Source organism: Cynocephalus volans, chromosome 15 (genome assembly GCF_027409185.1).
Source record: "Cynocephalus volans isolate mCynVol1 chromosome 15, mCynVol1.pri, whole genome shotgun sequence".
Lineage (NCBI taxonomy): Eukaryota > Metazoa > Chordata > Mammalia > Dermoptera > Cynocephalidae > Cynocephalus > Cynocephalus volans.
In genome coordinates this window covers 18,566,067-18,592,070 of record NC_084474.1, presented here as the reverse complement: position 1 = coordinate 18,592,070, position 26,004 = coordinate 18,566,067, and the positions used below count along the sequence as shown (strand labels likewise).

The 26,004-nt window shown below is 43.1% G+C and overlaps 1 protein-coding gene across 4 annotated transcripts in view; it reads right to left on the bottom strand.

Annotated features, from left to right (window-relative positions):
• Positions 1 to 1,491: 1,491 nt before the first annotated feature.
• Positions 1,492 to 26,004, bottom strand: part of CHD7 (chromodomain helicase DNA binding protein 7) — a 177,776-nt gene continuing 153,263 nt past the window's right edge. For 3 of the 4 annotated variants that reach the window (XM_063080139.1, XM_063080140.1, XM_063080141.1), the window contains 19 exons: positions 24,659 to 24,769; positions 24,364 to 24,569; positions 21,507 to 21,706; positions 21,162 to 21,321; positions 17,120 to 17,209; positions 16,577 to 16,680; positions 15,102 to 15,231; positions 14,684 to 14,756; positions 14,469 to 14,526; positions 13,541 to 13,769; positions 13,082 to 13,290; positions 12,311 to 12,964; positions 11,240 to 11,400; positions 9,506 to 9,733; positions 8,836 to 9,279; positions 6,400 to 6,621; positions 5,223 to 5,363; positions 4,922 to 5,026; positions 1,492 to 3,382 (listed from right to left, as the gene is read on the bottom strand). In XM_063080139.1, coding sequence (XP_062936209.1) covers positions 2,462 to 3,382; positions 4,922 to 5,026; positions 5,223 to 5,363; positions 6,400 to 6,621; positions 8,836 to 9,279; positions 9,506 to 9,733; positions 11,240 to 11,400; positions 12,311 to 12,964; positions 13,082 to 13,290; positions 13,541 to 13,769; positions 14,469 to 14,526; positions 14,684 to 14,756; positions 15,102 to 15,231; positions 16,577 to 16,680; positions 17,120 to 17,209; positions 21,162 to 21,321; positions 21,507 to 21,706; positions 24,364 to 24,569; positions 24,659 to 24,769 — 4,446 coding nt within the window. In that variant the 3' untranslated portion in view covers positions 1,492 to 2,461. The remainder of the gene's footprint in view (positions 3,383 to 4,921; positions 5,027 to 5,222; positions 5,364 to 6,399; positions 6,622 to 8,835; positions 9,280 to 9,505; positions 9,734 to 11,239; positions 11,401 to 12,310; positions 12,965 to 13,081; positions 13,291 to 13,540; positions 13,770 to 14,468; positions 14,527 to 14,683; positions 14,757 to 15,101; positions 15,232 to 16,576; positions 16,681 to 17,119; positions 17,210 to 21,161; positions 21,322 to 21,506; positions 21,707 to 24,363; positions 24,570 to 24,658; positions 24,770 to 26,004) is intronic. The other variant, XM_063080142.1, reaches the window with a different exon arrangement.

Here is a 26,004-nt window from a genome sequence, read left to right as displayed (position 1 = left end):
TTGAAGACAGCACCACCCTCAGAGAGAGGCATGCCAGGGACAGCTTCATTCACACTAAGCACACAAGTGACACTAGAAAGTATCAGACTGAATTGAAAATATTTCCTACTTAGGTAGATTCAAGATCTATTATCAAGAATGAATTCAAATGCAAAAATGCATTTTCCAATGTGGAAATCTGAATGACTTTAAAGCCTCGTTAACAGATGAATCCCGGATCAGGCACAGAACAGGCCACTGATATATCAACTGGGGGCTCCTTCTGGCCACCAGCTACTAATGCCTTTGCTTTGAAGATCATTGCTCTTAGCATTTCCTTCTAACTGGGACACAGTCTCATTGTATTCTTTATTTACAGAGGCTCATAGGAAAATTTCCAATACTATAAAGAATTTTAGAAAAAGATCCTTTTAGGACTTATTTTATTAAACAAATTCACCCTAGTGAAGTCTTTCAGTTAATTAAATATTTAAATTCCCTATACTTTGGGCAGTTCTAATCAAAAGATCTAGTTCAGAGAACTCCAGTTCAGAAGATACTCTGTCACAGGCACTTTCTTCGATGCACACCCCCATCAGCTTTCAAGACAACAGCGATGACCATGAGTAAAAACGACCACAGGGTCTGTAAGATGGAGGCTTAAAATTGTTCATTTTCCAGAATCATAATGGGTGTCTTTTCATCCTGGGATATAAACAAACTGAATCTCGTCTAAAAGGAATTTAGACAACCTGTCTTGTAACACGCTGGGTGGGAGCGGATCACGTGTTCACGGGGGAGTGGGTGGAGGGAGGCGACATCGCCAAACAGCTTCATCGGCACTTCTCCCGCTTATTTTTAACTGAAGGGGAACATGGCTTGGTGTTTGTCCAGGTGACATGAAAAGGTGAAAACAGTAGATCTCAAATTAGATTTGACTTGGGACCCCACAAACCAGCAGCTCTTGAGACTGTGCGTGCGCGCTCGCGTGCGTGCTTAAGTGGGTCCGTTTCAATTCCACAAGGGTTTTTTCCACACGCTGGTTTCTGGCATCAAGCACTGGTCTGCAGGACAGCAGGGCGCCTTTGTGTCCCTTGCTGACACTACGGCATTGTGTTTTCCTACCCATTAAACCAAGGATAAATGACCTAGATATTGTGCCCATTAAAGCCTCATTTTTCTTTTGCCTTTTGTTCTTCAGTGTACCACATTATCACACGCTGCACACATTTTTTAAGTATTCTCAGGCTCAGATGCCCTTTTGAGGGAGTAAAAGGAGGTTTTGTGTGCGTTTCTGTTGAGATATCTGGAGTGGAATTATGTGAAGGGAATTCAAGGTTTTCCTTCTTGTCTCGTCTAGAAGAGAATCAGGTTAGAGTATTACTAACAGCTAATCTAGTGTAAGAGGATATATCAAGAAACTGTACAAAAGCCAGAATGCTGTATTTGCTTCTATTGCGAATACAAAAAAATAGAATAAACACCAGTTCCCCTACATACTACATTCTATAATTACATCTCTGCATATCATGGGTCACTTTTATTAAAAGCATCATTACTACAGTTGGCAGCAATTTACATTTTATCTTACATGATAGCAGTTTTCAAAGAAAAAAATAAAAGGACATCACAACAAAGAAAAACAATACATTTACAAAGTCATGTCTGTAAACTTCAAGGCTAGTTTAGAGCTGAGGTAATGCTGTTTTAGCTTTGTGGCTAAAGTAACAAAGTCCTTTAATTTTAAAAAGGTACCTGATTCTCTCTTCTCTCACTCTTTACTTATTCATCTACTTATTTTGTTTATACCAGTGCATTACAAGACCACAAGACAATGGAACTGTAGTTCTGTCTGGCAAGAACCCTCCCAGTAGGTTAATTTTCCAAAGGGACCCTTCACATTCAACAGCTGCCTTATTATTGCTGCGCCTCAGGACAGAGACGTTCACACTAACGTGGAGATTGTCAGAGTGTGTGGATGTGTGTATGCACAAGTGTGGGAACCCCATACAGTCAAAAAAGGAAACGAATGAGTGAGTATGATATGTATGGTAAATTTCATCTTGACCTTCACAGCAAAAAAATTAAAAATTAAAATTAAAAAATTAAATATATAACTTCATACTTTCTTTGAGCAGCACTTCCTTTCATTAGTGCCACTCAGTTACAAATTGCTCTTTATTATAATACCAATGGTACCAAAAGAAAAAAAAAAAAAAAAGCAGAGCATTATGTAAGTTTCCTTAAAAAGACATGATCACCTCTCAAATTTCATCTCTCCTAGGGATAATAAATAATGCACTGCACAATACTTAATGACCAAGATACCTTTTGACACACCTGTATAACATGACTTGGACTTTTTTTGCTACACTATGTTACAGAACAGCTTATAAAACTAGGTATGAACATTAACTGTGAGTGTAAACAGTAGGACTACCACTTGTCAAAAGTTTGAACACTTGCACTGGAACTGGTGCTGTTATTCATCGTTTTCATTGTTGTCTATTTCCTCCCCCCCGTCAAGTGAGTCTAGCTCTTCACCCTGTGCTATTTCCCCGTCTTCCAAGACCGAGGACTCTGCAGTCTTATCCAGGCTCTCCTCGGCATCGCTGCCTTCAAGGTTCTCTGCATCTTTAAAGGGGCCTCCCTCGGCCTTTTCAGCAGCCTTTTCTTCACCAGAGCCCACGGCATTCTGAAGTCCTGCCAATGCTGGGAACCCAGGCAGCGTCAATCCCCCCAGTCCTGGAGGTAGAAACATGGATGGGTAGAAGAGGCCTGGGGCCATGGTGGACAGGAGGAAAGGGTTGAAGGCTAGCGGGTTTGAGGGCAATCCAGCCGGAGCAGTAGCAGCACCAACAGATCCATTCGCAGAGTCAGTAGCCGAAACAGCATCTGTGCTTTTCTCAGAGTCTTTGTTGTCGTCTTCATTCTCATTTCCTTTCTCCTCGACTTTTGAAGCGCCGTCTTCCTGTTCTCCTTGAGTAGAAGCAGTAGTGGTGTTTCCAGTAGCAGCTGAGAGAGGGTTATTCAGCAGCCCGCCCAGTCCAAACACGTTGGGCAGGCCCGCCATTCCCGGCAGCATCAGGGGCAGCACGGCAGCAGGGTTCTTAGCATCGCCTCCGGCCGTGGCAGCTGTTGCCAGTCCTGGAGGGAAGCCCATGAGACCTGCCAGCTGGAGGGACTGGAGATTCTGGAGATTCTGGAGGCTCGTCAGGTCCATTCCAGCAAACAGACTGTTCACCAGCAGAGGATTGATCCCTGAAGTGGAGGCGACAGCAGCAGCGGCGGCTGCTGCTCTGGCGATCTCACTTTTGGGCCTTCGTCCTCTTCTGCTCGCCCCTTCTCCTCGCACCACAGGGCCAGTGAGAAGACGGTCAAACATCGACTCAGGAACAAACCCCTGAGGGAAAGGGAGAGGCAAACAGTGGCTATAAAGGCTGCTGAAGAAAGCTTCATTAATTTCAGTTTGAGCCCTTGTGATGAACCAAAAATTAACCCTCTAAATGGAAAAACATAAGCAATTATTTCCCTTCTAAAAGCTTAATGACAAAAATTAGAAAAGTACAAGTTCTGCTTTTTTATCATTATATTAGCTTGCTGCAGTATGCCAAATCGAAGAAACACTGTTAAAGGACCCTCTGTCAGTGAGGTAAATGTCAGGTTAGCTAAGTGACTCAAGAATTAACACATCGGAAGAAGTGGATGACCGTGGTAATCAGTACACAATTTATATGTATCAAATCATCACACTGTACACCTTGAATATATACAATTTTTATTTGTCAATTAAAAAAAGATGTTGTAGGGGAAAAAAACCATAAAATAGTATAACAACATAATAAAATATAGTTGTATGTATTAAATATAGGCTGTTTTATATACTTTAAAATGTATTATTCTGGATATTCCAAATATATGTAAGAATAGAGAAAAATAACCAAAAAATAGGAAAAATTTAATTAAAATTACATTTTAGTATCTACGCAAGAGAAAGGAAAACTTATGTTCACACCATAACCTGTACACAGTATTTGTTTAGGAGCTCTATTTATAATGTCAAAAATCTGAAAACAACCCAGATGTCTGTCAGTGGGTGATGGACAAACCCACAGTGGCACGTCCATGCAATGGAGCACTGCTCAGCAGTAGAAGGGGACACACTTTTGACACACGCAACCACAGGGATGAATCTCAATATGAAGAGTGAAAGAGTCATCTCCAAACGTTATGTACTCTACGCTTCTGTTTTCTGATATTCTCAAAAAGACTAAACTCTAGGGAAGGGGAACGGGTCAGTCATAGTCTGGGGCCAGGGATGAGGGCAGAGGACAGCACAAGGGGCTTCAATGGAAAGCTATTGTCACTATGGTGGCAGTGCACAAAACTACACATGTGTTAAGATTGTTAGAACTGTACATCAAAAGAGAAACAAGTGAATTTTACTGTATACTTTAAATGAACAAACAAAACAGAATCAGCACATCATTAATTTTAAAAAGAAACTAATAATAAAAAAATTTTTTTAGGCAGAATTATATTTTTATTTGTTCATTTTAAAACCAGAAATCGCAGTTAATAATCTTAATGATCTCAACCACCATAATTCTATTCCACGGGCGGGCTGTTGAATAGGCTTGCCTGGGGTGTTGCCTTCGTAATAAGTCTACCTCCAACACTGTGAATGTATATTTCTAAACAATCCTTCTAAATAGGAGCTGACAAATTAATCCACTTCATATTAATAATGTATTAATGTAAGAAATGATGATATATTAATGATGTATGAAATGATTTATGAAAATGATGTAGTATGTCAATTCTTTTAATCTAAGAATAAGTTAGAACTAAATAATTAATGGCCAATGAAAAATAAAGAAAAATTCAAGGAAACAGTTTTGTATAGATACTTTCTTGACAGAAATTTGGAGTTTATACTTACAGACTGCTTAACTATATCAGTCCAGTCTGGAGCAACTGCAAATTCAGGATTTTCTTCCAGCCACCTGGGCAGATCCTTCATCGGAGGTGCCATAGCTCCACCCATCTGGGGAGAGGCATTTGAAAAATGATCTTTAAAAATCACAAGTTCTTCCTTCTCCCCCTTTCCTCACATCTATATAAACACATACATGTATTCTGGAAGAAAAAGAATGCTTCTTCCTTATAAAGAGGGCTGAATAAAACACTTCTCTCTGGGATAAGAAATCACATAGAGATCAATTCCCTTTACCAATGTTTACCTTCTTCCCATTCCGTTTATTGACAACAGGCACCCTTTCTTCTCCTGTCAAAGTGTTTATATCCAATTTATTAGGGTTTCGACATCTATGTCGTTTCTGTTTCGGTTTCTGAAATGAGGAAAACAGCACATCTGCATTCTTCTGCAAAAGAAAAATGCATTTAGTGAAACTATTCAGTATTTACTCTTTCCTATGTAAATGCCAAAGGGAACAGTCATTTTCAATTATTATGAAAGTTTCAAGAATCATTTTAATTATTAGAAACCATACTTTTCCTTGAAAGGAAAAACTCCCATCCATTAAGAAGGAACTGAACAAACATATAAGCTGAGATTTTGCTTTTCTTTCTATCAATAACCCCACTTAAAGTTCTTCTTCAAATGTTTAATCAAGTCATGTTACCTTTAAAAGAAACTTTCTCTAGTACCTTTACTAATTTCTAGTCAGTGACTTGAATGAACACAGGGATGATATCCCATGTGACGACACGAGACTGTCTGTGAGGAGAACCAGCCGAGGGAAAAAGGGCCCTGGGGGGTGGGGCATTCTGAGCAGCAGGAACACTAAGCTGAACTCAACAAAATAAAATGTAAAATCCTACATTTAAGTTAAAAAAAGAAAATCAATCACATAAGTATAGGAAGTAAAAGATTTGCATTGCCAGCTAGACAAATTATCTGGAGGTATTTTCTAACGTTTTAATATAAGGCATAAATGTAAGTTAGTTGTTTTAAAAGAAGCGAATAAAATCTTGGACTGAATTAACTGGTCAAATCTCCAGAAGTCATAGTTACACAGCTCTCTGGCCTGGTCTGGCCTTGTCTGGAGATCAATGCAAGTGCATTCGAGAGTGTTACCCCAATACTGAGACCACCTGGAAACCTTGCTGTGCAGTGAGTAATTGAGGGAACTACGTCTGTTTGGTAGGGAGGAAAAAGTAAGCGAAGGTGTAAAAGACATCTTCAAATAACTGTAAGACTGCCTTTCAGTGGGACAGACCTGAAGCCAGTGTCTCTAACGTAAAAGGTACAACAATGAACAACCAAGGAACTTTCAAGACCAAGAGACATTTAAGCAAAAGCCAGAGGAACCAGCTGCCTGGGATTTCTATGTCTATGGGAGTGAAGTGGACTGGCCCAGTAAGATTCCTTCCAGCTCCAAACTCTGTAATACTTACTGGTACATAACTTGGCATATCAACAGTGTAAGTAGGATGCAGCTTCAGCCACTCAACTAAATCCTTATTTTTAGGAGCATCTTCCCCCACCAGCCTAGTCCCATCTTCAAGATTTATAACAGGGATCCGTGTGTCTGGGTCCAGCTGTCCAGGAGAAGGAATGTTTCTTGTTGGTGGGGTCTCTATATCTTCTTCAAAAGCTTTGGTCACCTCAGCATCCTCCTGCAGAAAGTTGACAATATGAATTCTCACATGAAGAGAGAGATTCTGACAGTGTCCTATCCCAAGAAAATGCTACCCTGGCATAATGTATCTCTGATGAAAAAGGGAAAAAAGTTACTTGAAACAATGTCAGTTTTGGAACAGCTACTAAACGAGAAAATGAAACTTTCATATCATTCTTCACACTGTGGAATTAGTAATTAGGTAGAAACTTCAGTCCATCATGGCGCCATGCTTTGAACTCCTAAGCAAGCCGCCAGGAATACAACATGGGCAGCTTAGTCTGAGCTTGACATGCACAAAAGGTAGCTTCTCAATCTTTCTTGGGGATCCCTGGACAATGTCATTAAAGGTAATTTGTAATTAAAAAATGTTCCAAAAGCCAGTTTATAAGTAGTGTACTGGCACTCAGCACCCATTACGATTTTGCTGGTGGTGTGATGTTTTACAGCAACACTGGAAATGACAACTCTAACTGAAGCCTACACTCTACCTTCGTCCAGCCACTGGCCCTTAAATTCTGTTATTTCAACCCCCGGGCATCCATTTCTCCATCCCCAGGCTCCTACCATGGTTCAGGCCTTCGTCACTTCCCAGCTGTGTGATTGCAATATTCCTAAATGGTCTCCCTGATTCCAGTTCCGCCCCTCTTCAATCCCTCTTCTGCACTGCTATACTGGGATAAGTTCTCTAAAATGCAGTACTTCCCAGTTCAAAAGTTCTATCACAACATTCCCCTATTTAAACTACTTCAATAACTGGGTCCCTATCACCTGCAGGGCAAACTCCAAGTTCTTCAGCACAGCAGTCAGGGCCCTCCACAATTCGCAGCCAGCTTCTTCCAAGCTCGTTTCTGCTGAAGCTCACCTCTCCCATTCCCCAGCCAATAACTTTCAGTCCATCAAATGCATGAGGTTTGCTCTGTTTCAGTCCCTTCAATTGACCCACTCCTACCCGATCTTCACAACTGAACTGAAGCATCACCATCCCCAGGGGAACTTCCTCATCTGTTTCTCCCCAAATCCTCCTCCCTCCACTCCCAGCCTTCCTTTGGGCTCATGAAGTACCTTAGGCCTGCCTTGGTCACGGTGCAAATATGCAGTGAGGGTATTTTAGAACTTATCTGTCAACCAACCCCAGAGGTTTCTAGTGCAAGCACTTGTCAAGCCCTTTATTTATTCTTCGAACCCCAGCGCCTGGCAAAGCAAACAGGGCCAGCTTCCATTATGTTGCCGAATGTGCCCGTCCTTTCCCTGGCAGCACAAAATGCTCTCCAGTTAGAGTGCTGACATAATACAAGATTTTAGAATTTGTCCAGGTCCATACAACTGACATTGTTGGCCTTTATACCTCTTCACTACTCAGTCTATCTATAGATCAATGAGCATTTTCCTTGTATTTTATAGTGCATGCACATCACCCTCCACGACACCAAATGGGGAATCTCCAAACTCAAAACTGCCGGCTCCTCAGAGGCACAGACAAGGAGCACCAGGGCCACTGCACTGACTGGGGTTTCCAATCGATAGATTCAGGATATCTAGCACTATTTAGCTCTTTGAAAAGAGAGCATGTGAAACTGATTTCTTTAGGGTAAAACGCTTGCCATCAGACTTCTGGGTTGTGTGGTTGAAGCGGATTGGGAAAAATTATTTTGATTACACTGCATTCATTTCCTTTTAAATGAAAAGGGAAGAACCAAAATCCATTGGCCCATACATTTCATTCAAACCTAAACCAGCAAAGATGCAGCTCAGATTTCCTAAATTTCTAGTTAGGAAGGTAGGAGGATTCACAGTCACTAGAGCTTTGTACATGAACACAAGTCTTAGGTCTGAAACTAAACATTTATACTAATCTAATAAACGCCAGGCCCCAAACATACCAATATTTTAAAGAGAAGCTTCTCCCACCTCAAGAATTCAGACATAACAATCCTAGGCTCAAAAGAACATGTTTTTGTTTTAGGTTATTCTTCCAAGAGCAATTGATACATCAGAATTTTGGGAAGAACAAATCCTCAGCTACGCTTGGCTCAGGCTGAGTGATCTATACCAATGATCACAGTTTCCAGCTCAGAACCATGACTCAGTCCACTGTAATTCTGTTTCTTTAGCACCACGTCACCAAGAGAAACACAGTCAATGTCATTAGCAGTGCCAGGCCCTGGATATCCACATGGGCACATGCAACAGAAGTGGGTCCCCAACTTACTGCACTCAATGACGTCCGTTTGTGGCTCATGAAAAGCAGATCAAGGCCCTCCACGTTTTTCCTCCTTCCCCGTCTCCTCTTCATGGGAGGCTCTCCATCCACTAGGGAGCCATTGAGCAGATGCCTCGTGGGTGTGCGTGAAAGGCCTGCTTGGAGCAGTTCCATCTGAGTCTTAAAGGCATCAGACACTGGTGTCGAGACACTAGGCAAGATGAACTTTGAACTAAGAGATGAAAAGTTTGAGGTAGAGCTTGTTGCCTCTCTTGAGGCCTTTGATAAATCTACAACTTTCTCTTGTCCATTTTCTGAGACCACCTGAGACTCTCGAAGCTGGGCAACCATCTCCATGAGATTTCGCCTCTTCGCAGCTCTTTCAGCCTCAATTTCAATTTTTCTCCTCCTCCTCCTCCGCTGGCGAGGAACAGAGAGGTTGAGGGCATCTTCCTATTGAAAAATCCAACAGAACAGAGTTGCAGTGAGCCAAAACTGTACCTACCACTAGGGCAGCTTTTACAAATAAGGAACAAGAAGCTTAAGGAATCAAACATTTATGACTGGTGCACAGAGCTGAGGAAACAGCAGCTATCTTATTTCTAGGTAGGACCAGAGAAACATAAGCTCCCAAACTGAGTTACGATTTAAAGCCATGCTTGACACTGCTCTAACTTACCTTTAACAACTGAGGAGAGGCAGTGATGTCCTCGCTCCCACTGATGCTGGCTTGGCCGACCATGGAGAGCTCGGCAAAGCTCCTCTTCTGCAGAGGACTGTCCACGGTGGTGGGTGTGTAACTGGGGATGAGGCCTTGGAAATCAAACATCTGGCGCCTATTTACTGGCCATTTGCCTTTCAACACTGCTTCACAGATGTTGTCTAATCGGTTTATCATTACTCTATCCTGGAGGGAGAAGAAAAGTCACATGAAACTGGAACAAAGACCTGGTGAAAATTACTAAACAAATATATCCATCAAGACGTTAAAGAGCATCAAATTTTAAAAAGTCCACTGGTGGGCAAAGAGTAAAAGAAAGCAAAGCAAAAAAACAAACAAGAAAGTAAATAAAAACCCGTCAAAATGGTTTTGCTCTGGTTGGAAGGTTCTAAGTGGCTCCAATACAGAAAACATACTATTTTTCCATTATGAACGGAACTACATAAAACAGAAAACATATTAAATAACCACCAACTTCAAAATACCCTTGTATTTTAAAAGTAACTCTTATTCAAGCTCCATAGAGACCAGCTGATGAATGTCAGTGGATGACAATGGAACCCCTGTATTTAGCAACTCGATGCTCTGGCCCTCCAGATCCACAGGCTGGATCACAGTGTGTCCCAGGAAGTGGGACATCATTAACGTCACTATTAATAAAGTTCAGCATTATGAAATGGGCACCAACCTAGGAACACCTAATGAATGTCAATTTGTATTCTCCACCTATTATCACTTCAAATTTCATTGAAGCGTGTGCATTAAAAATGTCTAATTACGCTCTTAGACCGAGTTTCCATAGATTAAAAGTGCCTGCTACTATAAACCTCTGACTGATCTGGGAAACTGCCTTCTATACTCAGTAAGGGAGATTATCATAAAGGGTTTCTGAAGGGATATACAGAGGAGGGAAAAAAAGTCTCCGACAGTACATTCTTCAACCCAAAATTTCACCTTGTTTCTTAAACAACACTAACGCTGTGAAAGACCGGCCTGGAGATGTGTCGACTAAAGCCCATTTTTTGTGTTGTTTGTTTTAAACCAGACAGCCCTGTTATGGTGATTAGGACAATTATTTCCCCACCTTGAAAAACAGACCCAAATTACATGGAGATTTATTATAAAATTATGCTATTTAGCCAAAAAAAGTAATTTCCATTTTGCTTTTGGTTACAGATAACTACATTTGGAATTATTCGGAGCAAAGTGGTCAGCAGCCCACCCTCTTCTGAATTAAGAAGATGGGAAGTTTCCAAATAAATGAAGCTGTCTTCAATCTGAAAGCTTTGCTTCAGATAAAAAAAACTTTAAATACAGAATTTTAAAAGTCCACCATTTTATTTTTCTGAAGGATGAATCCACTGAAACAATAATCCATTGATTGCAGTTAACAACATGGGTGACTAACCTAAAAAGCCACAAAGAGCCAAAGACCCATCTATACACATAGTTCTGTTTCTTATCTTTCTTTCATGTCACTTTTCCTATCTTGTTAGAAAAGTATTCTATAGATTTTTTTCTTTGGGCTTTTCCAGATCATTCTTTAAAAACATGAGAAAAATCTACAGTCTTTACAGTAAACTGTGCCTAAGTTTACTTTAAAATTATTTTTAAAAGATCAATCTAAAAAGATCTTCACTCCACCCTATTTTGGTCAACAAAACAAAACGACAACAGCAAAAACCCTCCAACCTTAGGCCAGAATGAGAAGGCAAAGGTTCTTTCATGAAGGAGCTGTGCTACCGAAGTATCTCCATCGTCCATGTAGAATCCATCTCGGGTCTCATCTCTAGCAGTGCTCATAGAAGCATTGCTTTCTTCATCAAAATTCTTCCCTCGAGAGACAGCTCCTGCTGAGAAATGAGTTAATGTGCATTACTCACAAGCAGAATATCACTGAAACCTAAGTTTAGAAAGGACGCAATTAAAAATTTGAATACCAATCAGCTCCATTTTGTTGAATACCTACTATATGGCTAGAATGGTATTGGGCATTTTACAAATATTTGTCGTCTAAAGCTTGCAGTGGCTCTTTAATGTAGGGGGTATCGTTCCCATTTTATAGATGAGGAAGCAGAGACTTAGAGAGGTTACATCACTAACCATCCGGCATTGAACAAGGAAATCTTACAGGAGGCTAAAAGCCAACCAAGTCTCTGACCCAAGAGCCTATGCTCCGCCACACATGGCAAGGGCTAAAGTTTTGGCTAAAGTTGAAGGTTCCAGCTGTAGCAGCACAGTACAGTGCAATGCCTTATTTTTACTTTGTGCCAGTTATAGCACTCTTAACTGTGACTTAGAAAGAAAACTGGTGCTTTTCGGATTCTACTCCTTCCCTTGACTTCTGAATTAGAACAAAATTAATTAAGCATTATTTGTTTTAAAATAATTAATAATATTTAGTCGGTGAATGACTCTTACTCCTCATTATTTGTCCCAATTAAAATGACACGGATTTCTTAATACACTGTGACTCTAAAGTTAACCCCTATTCTTAAACCATAAGTTGTTAGCATGTGTGTACAACTCAAGAGTTTACATTGTTTGAAATATCATGTTTACAGGCTATAAGGGGTCAGGGCAAAACACTCACCTAAGCATAACCCAAAATCATTCCTTCACAGAAGAAAAGGTACAATAATAAATCTTAAAAAAAAAAAAAAAAAAAGGAGAAAAGCAAGCTACCTGGCGTGTTACATGAAAACAAGGCATCTCACAAGCCGCTGTAAAATCCGGGCAGAGGCCCGAACGGCAAGGCATTACCTTCGGGCTGGGACGACTCTTCCGACTTATCGTCATCCTCGTCCTCTTCGGAACCCTTCTCCGACATGGACTTGGGCCCGGGATCCGCGCTGCCCTGGACGCCTTTCGGTTCGTGCTCTGCCGCGCTGGCCCCGGCCTCGCAGCCCGGCCTGCCCTCCTTCCCCCCGCCCTCGGCCGGCTCCTCTTCCTTGGCCTCGGCTTTGTCCCTGGCGGTCGAGCTCTCGGACGCCTCCATTTTGCCTTCTGCTTGCTCCGTCACCTTTTCCTCGTGACCATGAGCGGAGGAGACGACCGCAGGAGTCTGGCCAAACCCCACTGCCAGCGGGTTCAAGGAAGACATACTACCTGCCCCTCGGTTCTGAGCAAAGTTTTTATGTGCGTCCAAGAAGGACAACTCGGGGTCGTTGAGGATGTGATAGTCCGTGCGGCTGACCCCGTGTTTGGCCGCGCCCACCAGCAAGTCCCGGTCGTGCCTTCCACACTCCCACCACTCCGGCAAGTCCACGCTCGGCTGGCAGAGCTTCAGCCTGTCCCCCAGCTGCGGGTGGTGCAGAACCTGCTCGCGGACCTTCCGCAGCAGCTCGATGCGGTACAGGGTTCTGGAGGCGCGCTCCTCTGTGATGGGCTCGATCATGCAGGACAGGTCGGGGGGCTCTGCAACCGGAGCACTCGTATTACTGGGGGAAAACCCAAGCGCCCACGACACTGGCCACTTGCTTACTTTCCACTTCTTGGCCTTTTAGCACAGAACTGCGTCACTAGCGTACTTACCATCCTCTGGCTTGGCAGGCATTCGACACACGCGCCTGCACATGGCCACGAAACAGCTGAAGTATTTCTCCAAACTCTCATCCGACTTCTTGTCAAGTCTGGCAAAGGCTCGAAATTGGTTCCAGTCAAACTGCTGTTTCACGGGGTCAAAAATGACCCCAAAAGTGGATACCACACGGTAAAAATCAGCTTCTTCCCTTCTCGTCCACCTGTTAGAAAGAAGACATGAGCTTGCAGCACCCTTGAGCGAGAAGGCTGAACAGTTACCGTCCCTCCTCCTCTCGCCCCGCTCCGCATCCGCCGTACGTATTTGGGGACTGGAGAGGCGGACCGCTTGGATGCAGCGAGTCCTTCTTGGTTGGTCACTACCTATGATGTCATTCCTGCCTCTTGGGGGTCGAGAAGTGCACAGAGGAGGGGGGCGGACCGGGAGTGGAGTGAAACCCTGGAGAAACTCACTTTTGCCGTTTCTCAGATATAATGGCTTCCCTCTCTGCTTCCAGCGCCCTCACTTCCTCCCGAGGCCGCCGCCTGCGCCGGTCAGTCTTCATCAGGGCCTCTTGCCTCATCTGTTGCCTTTTATAGCTGCGCTGATAGGCAGTAATGAGCCGGCGCAGACGCGTGGTCAGGGTTGAAGTGTTAGGCCAGTAGAGGTGGCCTAACTCAGCATTGCTCTCGCTGTGCTTGCCTGGGGAAGCGGAAAACGTATTTTTAAAATACGTAGCTGCAATCTTGCAACGCACACGATTTTCCAACAAAACAAGATGACTCATTAACATTCAAATGACAGTGTGGGAAAGTGCATTTCAGTGCCCTCATTTTAAAAATATAAATGAGGAATAATATTAGTATGGGACTTACAAACTATTTCCTTTTCAGCTCCTGGTTGGGGGGAGGGGAGCAGGGTTGTTCATTAGTACATACATAAAGAAACATACTTCACAGCACGAGCCACAGTATAATGGTGCTCTCCTGTGAGGTACTTACAGTGATAATCTTGAACATAAAATCACATAACTATTACCTAATGATTTTACCTTAGGTAAAAGGTCAACATTCTAAATAAAATGGCAATATTTCAGATAAATACTTAGCAAATGCCCTACTCCCAGGAGATATATTTTAAAGATACTTAAAATTTTTCACTAATTAAGGTAGAATATAAACAGATCAATTATCTTAGTTGAAAAGATGGTTACTCTGTCAAATAATGTAATGAAAACCCAACCATAAGCAAAAACTAAAATTATTCACAGAAGATATGAATCAGTGTAGAAGAAATAACGTTTTAAGCTGCCCCCGTCTTCACTCAGTGCAAATCTCTGCGAATGAACGATGGCTGCCCAGCACAATCTGCTCCACTCTGCCAACTCTCCCAGGGCCTTACCTGTGGCATGCATTTCTATGGGTTCTTCCTTATCATCTGGAGGAGAATTTGCAAATTCCTTGAAGACAAAGCAAGAAGTGGAATTATTTTAGTTTGGAGTTTCATTTTGTTATATCTTTTAAAGAAAAGGCCATTATCCATAAAGTTTAACAAGCCTTCTATGGGCATATAATATTTTAATGGTGCTGTAAAAACCAATCTACTCAAGTTCTTACATCTATTTCATCCTTGAATGGTGTTCTGGTTGGCTTATATTCTGGGTCTTCATCTTCTCTATCAAATTCTCCCCTACGTAAAATTAAAAAAAAAAAAATGTTTAAATCATTCTGATAAGGGGGGTTGGTGAGGAAGGGTAACGATCTGCCTGAAGCTACTTTTAATTCTGAGTTTGACATCAAAAGTAGCTCTATCAGTACTTAAAACATGCAGCCATTTGGAAAAGATAAACAAATTTTAGATTATCTAGATAATGTATTTTGTTTAAATAGTCATTATGAAATACAAATAGAATACACTGGTAAACATCACTTAAATTCAAGTCAGATGCAATATAGTGCACTGTAAGAACTGAACCCTGCCAATAGATGTTATACTGACATAAAGTTTATTAAAATTTTAAAATGTCCTTCTTACCCGTCACCGCCATCTGCTAGCATGTCTGTTCCTCTCTGCTCAGCAGCTATGGCCTTGGCATCGGGCATACCAACTCGTTCCAGAAAGCACAGTGCGGGGTCAGCTCGCATGGAATTGTATTTCTCATAGCCTGTGCCATGCCCACCAGCCCGCAGAGGACGCACACAGAAACAAAGAAAGGCCCATCACTGTCAAAATCACAGCACCACCACAACACATCAAGTTTGTTTCTCAGTCAAGATTATCATCTATGTTGAATTTACGTGGACCTTGTTTTGGCAGCACAGTCTACATAAGGAATGCTCATTCTAGGGAAGCTTTTGGGGGCCAAGCTACCCTTCGGGATATTATTAGAATTATCACAAACACTAACAGAAAAACAGGTTCAGAATAACTGCAAGATGCCTGGGAGGATTTCTGACCCTATTTTTCCCAAGATCTAATTTTGCTTGACATTTAAAAGCCTTCGTAATGTTCCTTTATGACCTCTGCAGGGGTACTCCGAGTCCACCCCCATCCTCCTGGTGAACAGCCTCAGTCCTGCAGGAACTCACATGGCTGGCTGAAAAATCCCCGTATACGTAAGGCCAGCGAACCTGTCTTATTAGGTTTAGGATGATGCATGTCAGTACGATGACACTGTTCCCTCTATGGTTTTCAAACTGCAATTTGCTTTTTGACTGCCCAAGTTGACTAGATGGAAAATGGCAGATCCCAACAGTGCACTGCGGGAAAATGATTTTGAGGCTGAGCTCACAAAACGCGGCTGCAGTACACAGGCAGAACAGCACAATTCAATTAGGATGTGTACTACAACACCCCACTCCTAACTGCTGTAGAGCCGCAAGCCAAACTGTAATCATGAAAGGTTTTATAAGCCATCATTCTCCCCTTTAGTCAGGCTGGGCTGCTGAGAATACCTCCACGACCTCCAGAGAATTGGGATTATAATCAGGAATCGCTCACTGTATATATCATGCCAGTTCTGCATCCCCAGCCTTTCAAAGTTAACAAGGCTGCATCCCACTCTGGGGAGCCGCGAGTTCTCAGCACTGACATTTGTGAAATATTGCTTGGAACAAAGCCCAGGAGGCACTTGTACAGATTAATAGCAGAGGTTAAGCCCACCGTCCACTTTGACACTGGTTGGCAGAGTTAGCAAGAGAAGCCATGCTGGAAGCAAAGTTTAGGGAGTGCTATCATACAACTTGGCTATTATTAAAACAAATATGGTTTGGGTTTTATTTACAGCCAAGAAAGAAATGTTTTCTTCTCAAATACTCAACAAACATTCAAAAACAGCATCTGATATTTACAGTTCATATTAGATTTTTAGTATGGAAAAATGGTAAACGCCAAGAGTCCTTTGGAACTATCCTCATTAATATTATGACTTTGGAAAAGAGTATGCAAAGAGTTCTAAATAAAGACAAAGCCATACAGGCAAGTTGCAGTCAAACAGAAACGTCACTTACCATGTTTGAACACTCCAATTAAGAGGGATTTATCTGCTTCCTTATCCCACCAATCTGTAGGAACTTCAGCATGGAAAGGTTCAGGGATCCACACATCTGCTTCACTGGAAAGACAACCGTTTCAACAATACTTAAAAAGAATCTGAAGTAATGAATATGATACACTCACTCACGTGCCCTCTCTCCCACAATAAATATCTGAGTATCGGGCAGAGGAATCGGCAAAGGTTAAAAGCAAGGGCCTGAGTTAGTCACCCTCTACCATGACCAGAAACGAACTTTATCACTTGGCACCCCATTTTAAAAGTCACCTCCGAACACCTGGAATTTAGTTCACACCTTGTTATATGTACAAACACACAGACAGCCTTTCCCTGATTCTCATCAAATGCCCACGCTCAGAGGACAAGCACCACATTCAAGATGCAAAAATAAAGACGAGCTACTGATGGCTTATGAAGGTTTTGAAACACAATCCATGATGTTTTCCGACCACCCGGATTATCTCATGGAGGTACAGAACAAACGTGCGTGTGCACTAACCTTGAGTCAGCACCCTCCAAGATCTTATCTGCCTGGTCTCCTATAACTTCTTGTCTTAGGTAGTACAGCATGCGGACACGCAGCAGGACCCTGGAGAGGAAGATGGGGGGGGGGGGAGTTCTTAACTTCAGGACTGTTTGCCAACAGTGGCTTTTGGCAGCTGCTGCTGTTCATCCATCATCCTGCCAAGGCTGATTAGCCATGCTGTATGGTAGGCTTGAAGCGTGACAGATGGTGGCACATAATCACCTCTGTGTGGTGCTTTCTGCTGGCTTCCAACAGGCCTGCCTGGCAACCGCTCGCACTGCACAGAGAGGGACCAAGCTCAGCCCAGCCCAGGCGCACTTCATTTAGTTCTACCTAGTGCAGCTTGTGAAGTTTAGACACGTACCCTACCACTGCCTCTGAAGTATTGAAGCAAGTTTGTAAACAACTGAGCAGATGGCTTTCAGTAACTGTTCTGCTTCATTATCTCATAAAATTTCCTCAGCTGCTGCCTTAATACCATTTTTGGAAGCACATCAGAAGTTGTAGGAATAAACGAGATATAAAATCTGGTTTTACTACCTTACAATAAACCCTCAATATGGAATGTCAGGTTTTTCAGATTATACAAGTTTGCTTCTGCGAAAGGAAGATGACGATGTGGTGGGGGAAGGGTGGGGCCTCACTCTACTCCCATAAGGAACAGAAACCATTTTTATTCCTTCTAGTTTATATTACCTGGGAAACTAAGTTGTAGCTTAAAAAATAATAATAAAACATTAAAAGATTAAAAATGTGTTCAATTCATTGACTTTTTTAGTTATTATCAAGGAACCTATTTTTAAAAACCCTTAGAATTCTGGGAGCCAAATTTTCAATGCTGCTTGGATTTCCTCAATGGCTGAAACATAATTCTTTCAAGAAAGTCCACCTGGTGAATCCCAAAGGCCTGTGTCTGCTCCCAATCTAGCATCCTGTGCTGGATAGCCCCTGGTGTGCATTCAGGATTGATATTTGAAGACCATCTTCTTGCGTGTGAGTAAATTATGACACCAACTGCTATTTCCCTAGCTTTATAATGCCATCATACACTTATAGAACACTTCACAATCAGTGTATCACATTTACATAAACTAGCTCATTTGATCTCCACAAGAACCCTATGATGAAGCAGGACAAGTTACAATTTCTATTTACAAATGCAAAAACTGATGGTAATAGATGGTATGTTATATATCCAAGGTCACAGAGTCACCTTGAGCATGGAACATTCAGAACTAGGTCTTCTGACTCCACCACATCATATTTTCCTTCAGGACGTTGCAACTGTTCTTCAAAACATGAAAATGACAACTAGGGGCAGCTTCACCAAAACAGACTACTCCTGATCATACATAAATAGATTGCCCTCAACATGCCTTCTTCCCCACTAGTCTACCCATGGACAACATGGGATCTTCAGGGGCTGAGTGGGGCTGTAAATATCGGAATATATTCCAAGGTAAGTATTTTAGATAACTCATCTTAATTTTTTTTAGATTACTTTCTTCTGTTAACTCACAAGATTAAACATTGACAGGGCCACAATGAACTGAGAAAGGAGAAGTGACAGTACGGCCCTCCGTGGTTGGCACCTCGTTTCTTCTCTTGTTAAAAAAGAATTTGAAGGCCAATGTCTACTTAGAGGATGCTCACAGAAGGTAGTTCCAAAGGAAATACCCTCCACCTTTGGCTGGATTCTTTATTATTCACAGCAAAACTCAATACAGTAGTGGCAAGGGAGCCTAATGGCTTCTCTCCCTTTTAGTAAAAGACAAAGATTTCTGCTTTGGGAAGAATTTTAGTTATGCAGAGACTTTCATAAACTAACTGCAAATATCACTTTTCTTCTAGAAGAAAAAATACAAACCAATGCAACCAGCAAGCTGAGAGCCCCCCATGGAACTGCTATGCTGGCTAGCCACCAGGAGGACAAAAGGATGACCAGGACATGGCCCCCTCATCCTAAAGAGTTTGTACTCTTTAGTCTTACTACTCTGTAAGTCAGACAGACATGACTGTTCATGAATTCTCAGACCTTATCCACATTTCTTCAACTGTCCCACTAGGGACTGTCTACCAGACTAGCCCCGAGTCTAGGATCACAAATGGTATTGAAGGGTCCTGTCCCTTTCGTCTCCTTTAACCTGAAGTAGTTCCTCTAGTCTGTCTCTCACAACCTCGTAACATGTGAAGAGAAGTGGCTATTTTCTCGGATGTCCCTCAGTGTGGGTCTCATTTTCCATCTTAACAGTCATCAGCATTTCCTCACTTTCGATAAGTCTCAAGGCATAATCGCCTGGGGAAGGACAGTCGGACCCCTGGCTTCATCTCGGAGATGAGCTGGAAGGCATCAACAGTCTTCCTCCGAGACTGAGGGGATGAGATGAGGAACACCAGTTACTTCTCACATACTAATCAGGGAGGCACCCTACGGAAGTCTGCTACTGACAGTAGACTGGGAAGTGAAAACTGCCACCATCACACTGACATCCAGGAACCGGAGCCATTGTTCCCACATTAAACCACTTTGTGGAATCCAGAGTGCTACTGACTCAAAGTTTACATAAACCATAAGGACATACATTTTCTAATAGCTATAGGTGGGGAAGGACTTTAGGAAGAACTATTATATCGCAGCGGTAACAATGAGTTTCTGAGACACCAAATGTCTGAGGTAATGGTTTTGAAAACTCTTGGGAGCCTCATGACAGCCTCGAGAAGGAGGCAGACTTCCGAGGTGAGGTGGGCAGGGGATCACAGAGTCAAGAGCAAGGGCACTGTCCTTGTCTGCAGGGCTTCAAGCCTGGCTCTGCCCCTTCACTGGATGAGGGGCCTTAAGTAAGTCACTCAATTTGAGTCTCAGTTTCCTGGTCAGTTAAGTGGGGATGAGATAGCGCAACTCATCTTAGACAACTCAAATGAGTAATCCACATAAAGCACCTGGCACGCTGCTGGTATCATGTGCTCAGACTTTTGTTGCTGCTACTTTTTAAAAGTGAAACGCATACTTATCTATTTATATCCTGTCTCACCCAATCGAGATCCTGCTGCCAAGCTCTATTTGACTCACGAGGAGAGGGAGTCCTAAGGAGTTAAAGTAACTTGCCCAAGGTCACACAGAGCTAGGAAGTGGTGCAGCTAGCTAGCAGCTCTGCTGCCTGTACTGCTGACACTGGGAAAACACACACTCAGAATAAGGAAACAACACATGTAGATACTCATTTAATATGCAGACAGTTAACAAAGCTCCGAGCAATGGAATAGATTTATTTAGTATTCTTCAATTATCTATAATCAGTTTCTGGAAATAAAGGTAAGGAACATGATTCTAAGATCATAGGTAGGAAACTGGACCCAGTAACTGAGATATTATTAAGCACAAAATAACATATAAACTCTCCAGTCCCTCCACTGAAAGCAGTCAGTTGAAGGTGGGATCACATAAAGCTAACCATAATTCTCTAACACAGATCAGTTAAAAAAACAGTCATCTGCAATGTTCATAGCAGCATTAGTCACAATAGCCAAGGTGGAAACAACCCAAGTGTCCATCAGTGGACAAGAATGGATAACAAAATATGCTATATGGGATACTAGGAAGCCATAAAGAGGGATGGAATTCTGATACATACTACAACATGGATGAACCTCGAAATAAGCCAGACACGGAAGGACAACTACTGTATGATTCCACTTACGAGATACCTAGAATAGACAAATTAATAAAAACAGAAAGCAGAATGGTGGTTGCCAGGGGCTTGGAAGGGTAACGATTCTTTAATGGGCACAGAGCTTATATATATTGGGGATGATGAAAAAGTTTTGGGTATAGATAGTGGTGATGAGTGTACAGCATTGTGAGTGTAATTAATGCCAATGAAATGTTCACTTACAAAAGGTTAAAATGGTAAGGCCGCACAAGGGCAGTAACTACACAGTTTAACTCATAATAATATATATATTTTAAAGAGCAAAAAGGGAGCCAAGCTTCCATGCCCACACTCTAAAAACATACTTGTTGCAGTGATGCTTCAGGTGCTTCTTGTAGCTGTCCTCCTGGAACAGGGCGTCTGGGTTGCAGCCGGTCAGCCAGTCGGCATTCTGCACCAGCGGCTGTGTGCTCTGGGCTTTCACCTTCTTTCCCTTCCTTCCCCTTGGCACGGGGGCTGACAAACCTAGACCAATCACCATAATAATAGAAGGCTTTTACATTCCACACTACAGTGTCAGAGTCAGATATTTTAACGTATGAGACAGGGAAATACAGGGTCTCCACTGCATCTCTTTATCAGCAGTGTGTTACAGAGGTTTCCAGAAGCTCTCTGTGACCCCATACACAGAGCACGTGAAGCAGACCTACCAGAATGATTGACCAAGGCTCGAGTCCGGCCATCAGCCGTGGGCGTGATCAGATCCCAGATGAAGCTTTTGATATTCTCGTCCCCTTTGTAATGGTTAAGACAGTACACCAGGATGGTTCTGCAGATGGTTTCTACATCTTGCTCAGTGAGTTGACGTTTGTAGCGTCCATGGCAAAGGATGTCTGTCCACCGTCCCCAACTGTAAAGCAAATATTCAGCATGCAGATGGTGCCTCTGAGTTTAGATTTGGGGCTTTATCTTAATGGTCAGTTACGAGTGTTGGAAAATCCTGAGTCAAAACTAGCAGTATTTTACATCAGGCGATAGAAAAGCAGTCCAGGATACAAGAGTTAAAAATGCCCCTTAGAAAGTGGACCACAAGTTCCCTGCTCCTAAGTGCAAGAGAGTTGGACTGCCACTGAAATAACACTCACATGGCTAACACTGGCTTTCCCAGGCAGAGGCAGGCCGTGGCAGCGATTCTCAGCACATGAATGCAATCCGGGGACCTGTAAGTTGTATACTTTGCTTCACCCTGTAATGGTTTGCGTGTTTCAGTGCTGACCAACCATATGAGATGAAAGGTGACTCAAAGTAGCTGTGACTACCCCAAGTCAAGGATATGATGCTGAGGGGTATGGCTGCATCAGTCCACCTCAAAGGATGCCACAGTAACTGCTGCAAGACTGTGAAAGCTTTGAGGTTCCTTTTGAGATAGGGAGTGATAACTCCCAAGTACAAGAACACTCACGGGAAACTCTCAGGCCCTTGTGTGAAATGGCTGGGGGAAAGGACTGCGGACAGAACCAAACAGATGGCGCACCACTGAATTTGACCACTGATTTCCTGTGAAGAGCCCAGGCTAAACAGTGCTGTGCTGTTTCATCCAGGAGCTACGGATGGGACCAAACAACAGCTAGGCACAGTGGCAGGAGGAGGCAGGTGCTGAGCCGTGCCCTCTCTCAGGCGAGAGTAGACTGAGCCCCCAGGGCAGTCATGGACAAACAGCCTCTCCGCTGCCTCTCTGACCACTGAGAGCTGCACGACAGGGAGCCCTCGCCTCAGGCGTAGGGAGCAGCACACATCCTCTCGCCCTGGCCGGGCCTCTCACCACCCCGTGGCCCTCCCCTGGCTCCTGTGAACTTTTTAGTCCTCCCTCCAGGCCTCCCACACATGCACTCTCTGCTGTGAACCCTTTTCTGTTCCCTCCCAAGCCAACGCTCCCTCTTACTCTGGCTGATCCACGGTGTCCATCAAGTCACAGGCTGCACATATCACCTTCTGTGGAATTCCTTCCTTCACTCCTCTCAGCCCCAGAGGTGTGAGGATAGCACCTTAGCTGTGTCTTAAAGGTGCGGTGACACAAGGGCTTCCTCCTCCCAGCACTGTCACAGCTTACTGCCACATTTGCACCCCCAGTGTTTGCGAGTGTCCTAGCACAGTGCCCAGTTCATAGTAGGTGCCCAATATACAGTGATGACTATGGGAAGAGGGAAGGGCTGGACTGAGAGATGACAGGCTCTGAGCGTACTTCTCAGCTTCAGCAGTTACTGACACGTGCCATTCCTAAAGTTACCAACACAACTCTCAGCTCTGACCGTTAGGTGGAAACACGGAAGCAGGTGTAAATAGCCAAGGGCTGTGGCGGGAGAGTCTCTGCCCCATGTAAGAACAGGTGGAGAGGACATCTGGCTAGCACAGGTAATGAGTGCTGTGGCAGCGCGGCTGAGACACAGGATGGGCTTCTGTCAAACTTCATTTATTCCATTGACAAGCATTTATTCAGCGCTCAGTGTGTCCGCCTGCACCGCACTGTACACTGAGAGTACAAAGAGCCCCTGTTCCTCAGGGAGCTGCTCACTGTGAATTAGTGGGAGAGGCAAATGACTCGAAAGTCATAGAAGAATGTGATAAGAGTGATGGGAAGCGCAGGCCAGACACCGGTGCAGGGTGCGCAGGTGCTGCATACTGGGAGCGGGTGTGGGGGTGATGCTCTAGGAAGTGGGGAGAACTTTGCACGAAGACAGAGATGAGACAGAGCATGGTACACTGGGGGAGGTAAAGCAGTCTGTCCTATAGAGGCATGGACGGCTCACAGGAAAGAACTAGCAAGACAGATATGTGTCAGCTAAAAGAGCTCTTTATGCCATGACAACAAACGCTTGTATTTACTCTGAAACTAATGGTGATCCATTGGAAGAAACCCTCCAAGATAGGACGTCATCAGATCTGTAGAAAGACTGCTTTGGTGGCAGTTTTTTTTTTATTTTAATGAAATGTCCCACAATCTGCTAGAGAACTCTTATTTACTGGTCCAGATATTTACTGAGCACCCTGCCATTCAAAGTACTATGTGGGGAGCCACAGTGACTCAGAGGTGAATTAGATATGGATCCACCTTTCAAGAACTTGTGTTTCACCAGGGGAAACACAACACATTCAAAAAGTTCAACAAGTAAGATTATAGCCTCTGACAATTTTTTATAACAGAAAAAATATTAAAAGATCACTATAGCCATAAATTTTATGTGAAAATAAAATAGCAAAAGATTTATAATTTTGAGACTGAGTTATTAATAATCAACAAGTAAATGTGGATCTGACATAATTTCTTAAGGTACAAACTTTAAGTTAAGTGCCCCTAATTTCAGGTGACCTCTTCTAATTTCAGAGGATCTGAACAACTTAGAACACTTTAACCAAATGACCCCAGTGCCCTGTAAAGTTACCACAGAGGAATTCCTTTGACTGTGCTAAGGGGAGCCGCACAAATCCAAAGAAAATATAGTTGCTCTACACCAACTGGGAATTCTAACTACTGTTAAAATTCCATTTTACATAGTGAGTCTGACTCACCCATAGACAAGCAGATTCTTCTCCACTCTGAAACACTCGCTCCTGGCGTAGCCCTGCGACTTATCCTGGGGGCGTCGTGGCTTTGCACAAGGCTTTTCTTCAGAATCACTTTCCAAGTCTGAAAATTCCATCAGCTCATCTTCCTTCACTGCACTGTAGAGCCTGGTCTGCTTTCTCACTCTGGGAGTGTCAATAACTAGGTTGTTCTAACAAAAGAGCAGATGCATTTGTAACTTCTGAAAGAGTGACCCTCAGGTTACATCAGATAAGTGTCTGAATAGGACTTTTCACTCACCCTCCCATTTAGGGCATCAATATCCAATTCAGCCTTCTTAGCCCACTTTTGCCAGAAATTTGGATCATCCAAGGAAATATCTGTCCTATTCCCAGAAGCAACAAAACTGGCCTAAAGGGGAAAAAAATACACGTTGAGATGCTTCTCTCTGAGGCAAAATGCAAAGCAGCTTTTGTTTATTCATTCACTCAAATATGTGTGCGTTCCACCACTGTGCCAGACGCTACAGTAGATGGGACTAAGGACAAAAGACTGTCCCTCGGGCAGCTCATTGTCCGGGGGTTGAGACAGACCAGGAAACAAAGGATTACACTGCAGTGTGATAAATGATAGGGAACAAAGGTAAGTACAGGTGCAAGGATATACAGGGGAGGGGCCCCTAGCCCAGTGCAGGCAGAGCACTGCTGGGAACTGAGAAGAAAAGCTCTTCAGGAAGACAATGCCTGGGCTGTATTTTAAAATGCTCATGAAACATGAAAGCACGTGGAAATGTTCACAGCAGAGCATGTGTAAAGGCACAGAGGAGAGGAAAGAGGATAAGGGTGCACAGGGTGGAATAACCCAAGGTCATGCTGGTGAGGGAGGCAGAGCAGGTCGAGTAGGGCCTTGTGTGTGCTGTTAACAGAGTCTGAACTCTATCTTGAGGGCACCGTGAACTATCTGGAAATAGGAATAATCTCAAGGTGGACACAATCATACCCAGACTCACATGTTAGAGAGGCCATACCAATGTCTTGGAGCACAGAGGGTAAACAGAGTAGAACAGGCTATTGCAGTAGTTTAGGGAAGAAATAAGGAAAACTGAAAACAGCTATAGTAAAAATGGAGAAAAGGAGATAGCCTAGAGAGACATTCTTTAAAAGATAAACTACGGAGTTAGAATAATGGGTATGAAACATGGAAGAGGAGGAGGAAGCCAGAAAAAAACCTCAGCATCCAACTCTGGCATCTGAATGATATTTCTCAGGGTGAACAGACAGAGGGGTGTGTGCATGTGTTGGGGGTGGAGGGACAGGAGTGGTGAGTTTGCTTCTCCATATACTGAATTTGTAGTGCCAATGAGGACTGAGGAAAGAACCTGAAAAGAGGCTGAAAGATATGAGGGAGAAGGTACTGGGTCACAGAGCCAGCAAAGAGTCTTTCCAGACTGGAGCAGCTGCGACAACTGGATATCTACATGCAAAAGGAAGAGTTGGACCCTACCTCACACCACACACAGAATCAACTTAAATGGGATCATGGACCTAAATGTAAGAACGGAAACTATAAAACTCATAGAAAAAAATATAGGAGTGAATTGTTGTGACCTTGAGTTAAATAATGCACCAAAAGCACAAATGATAAAA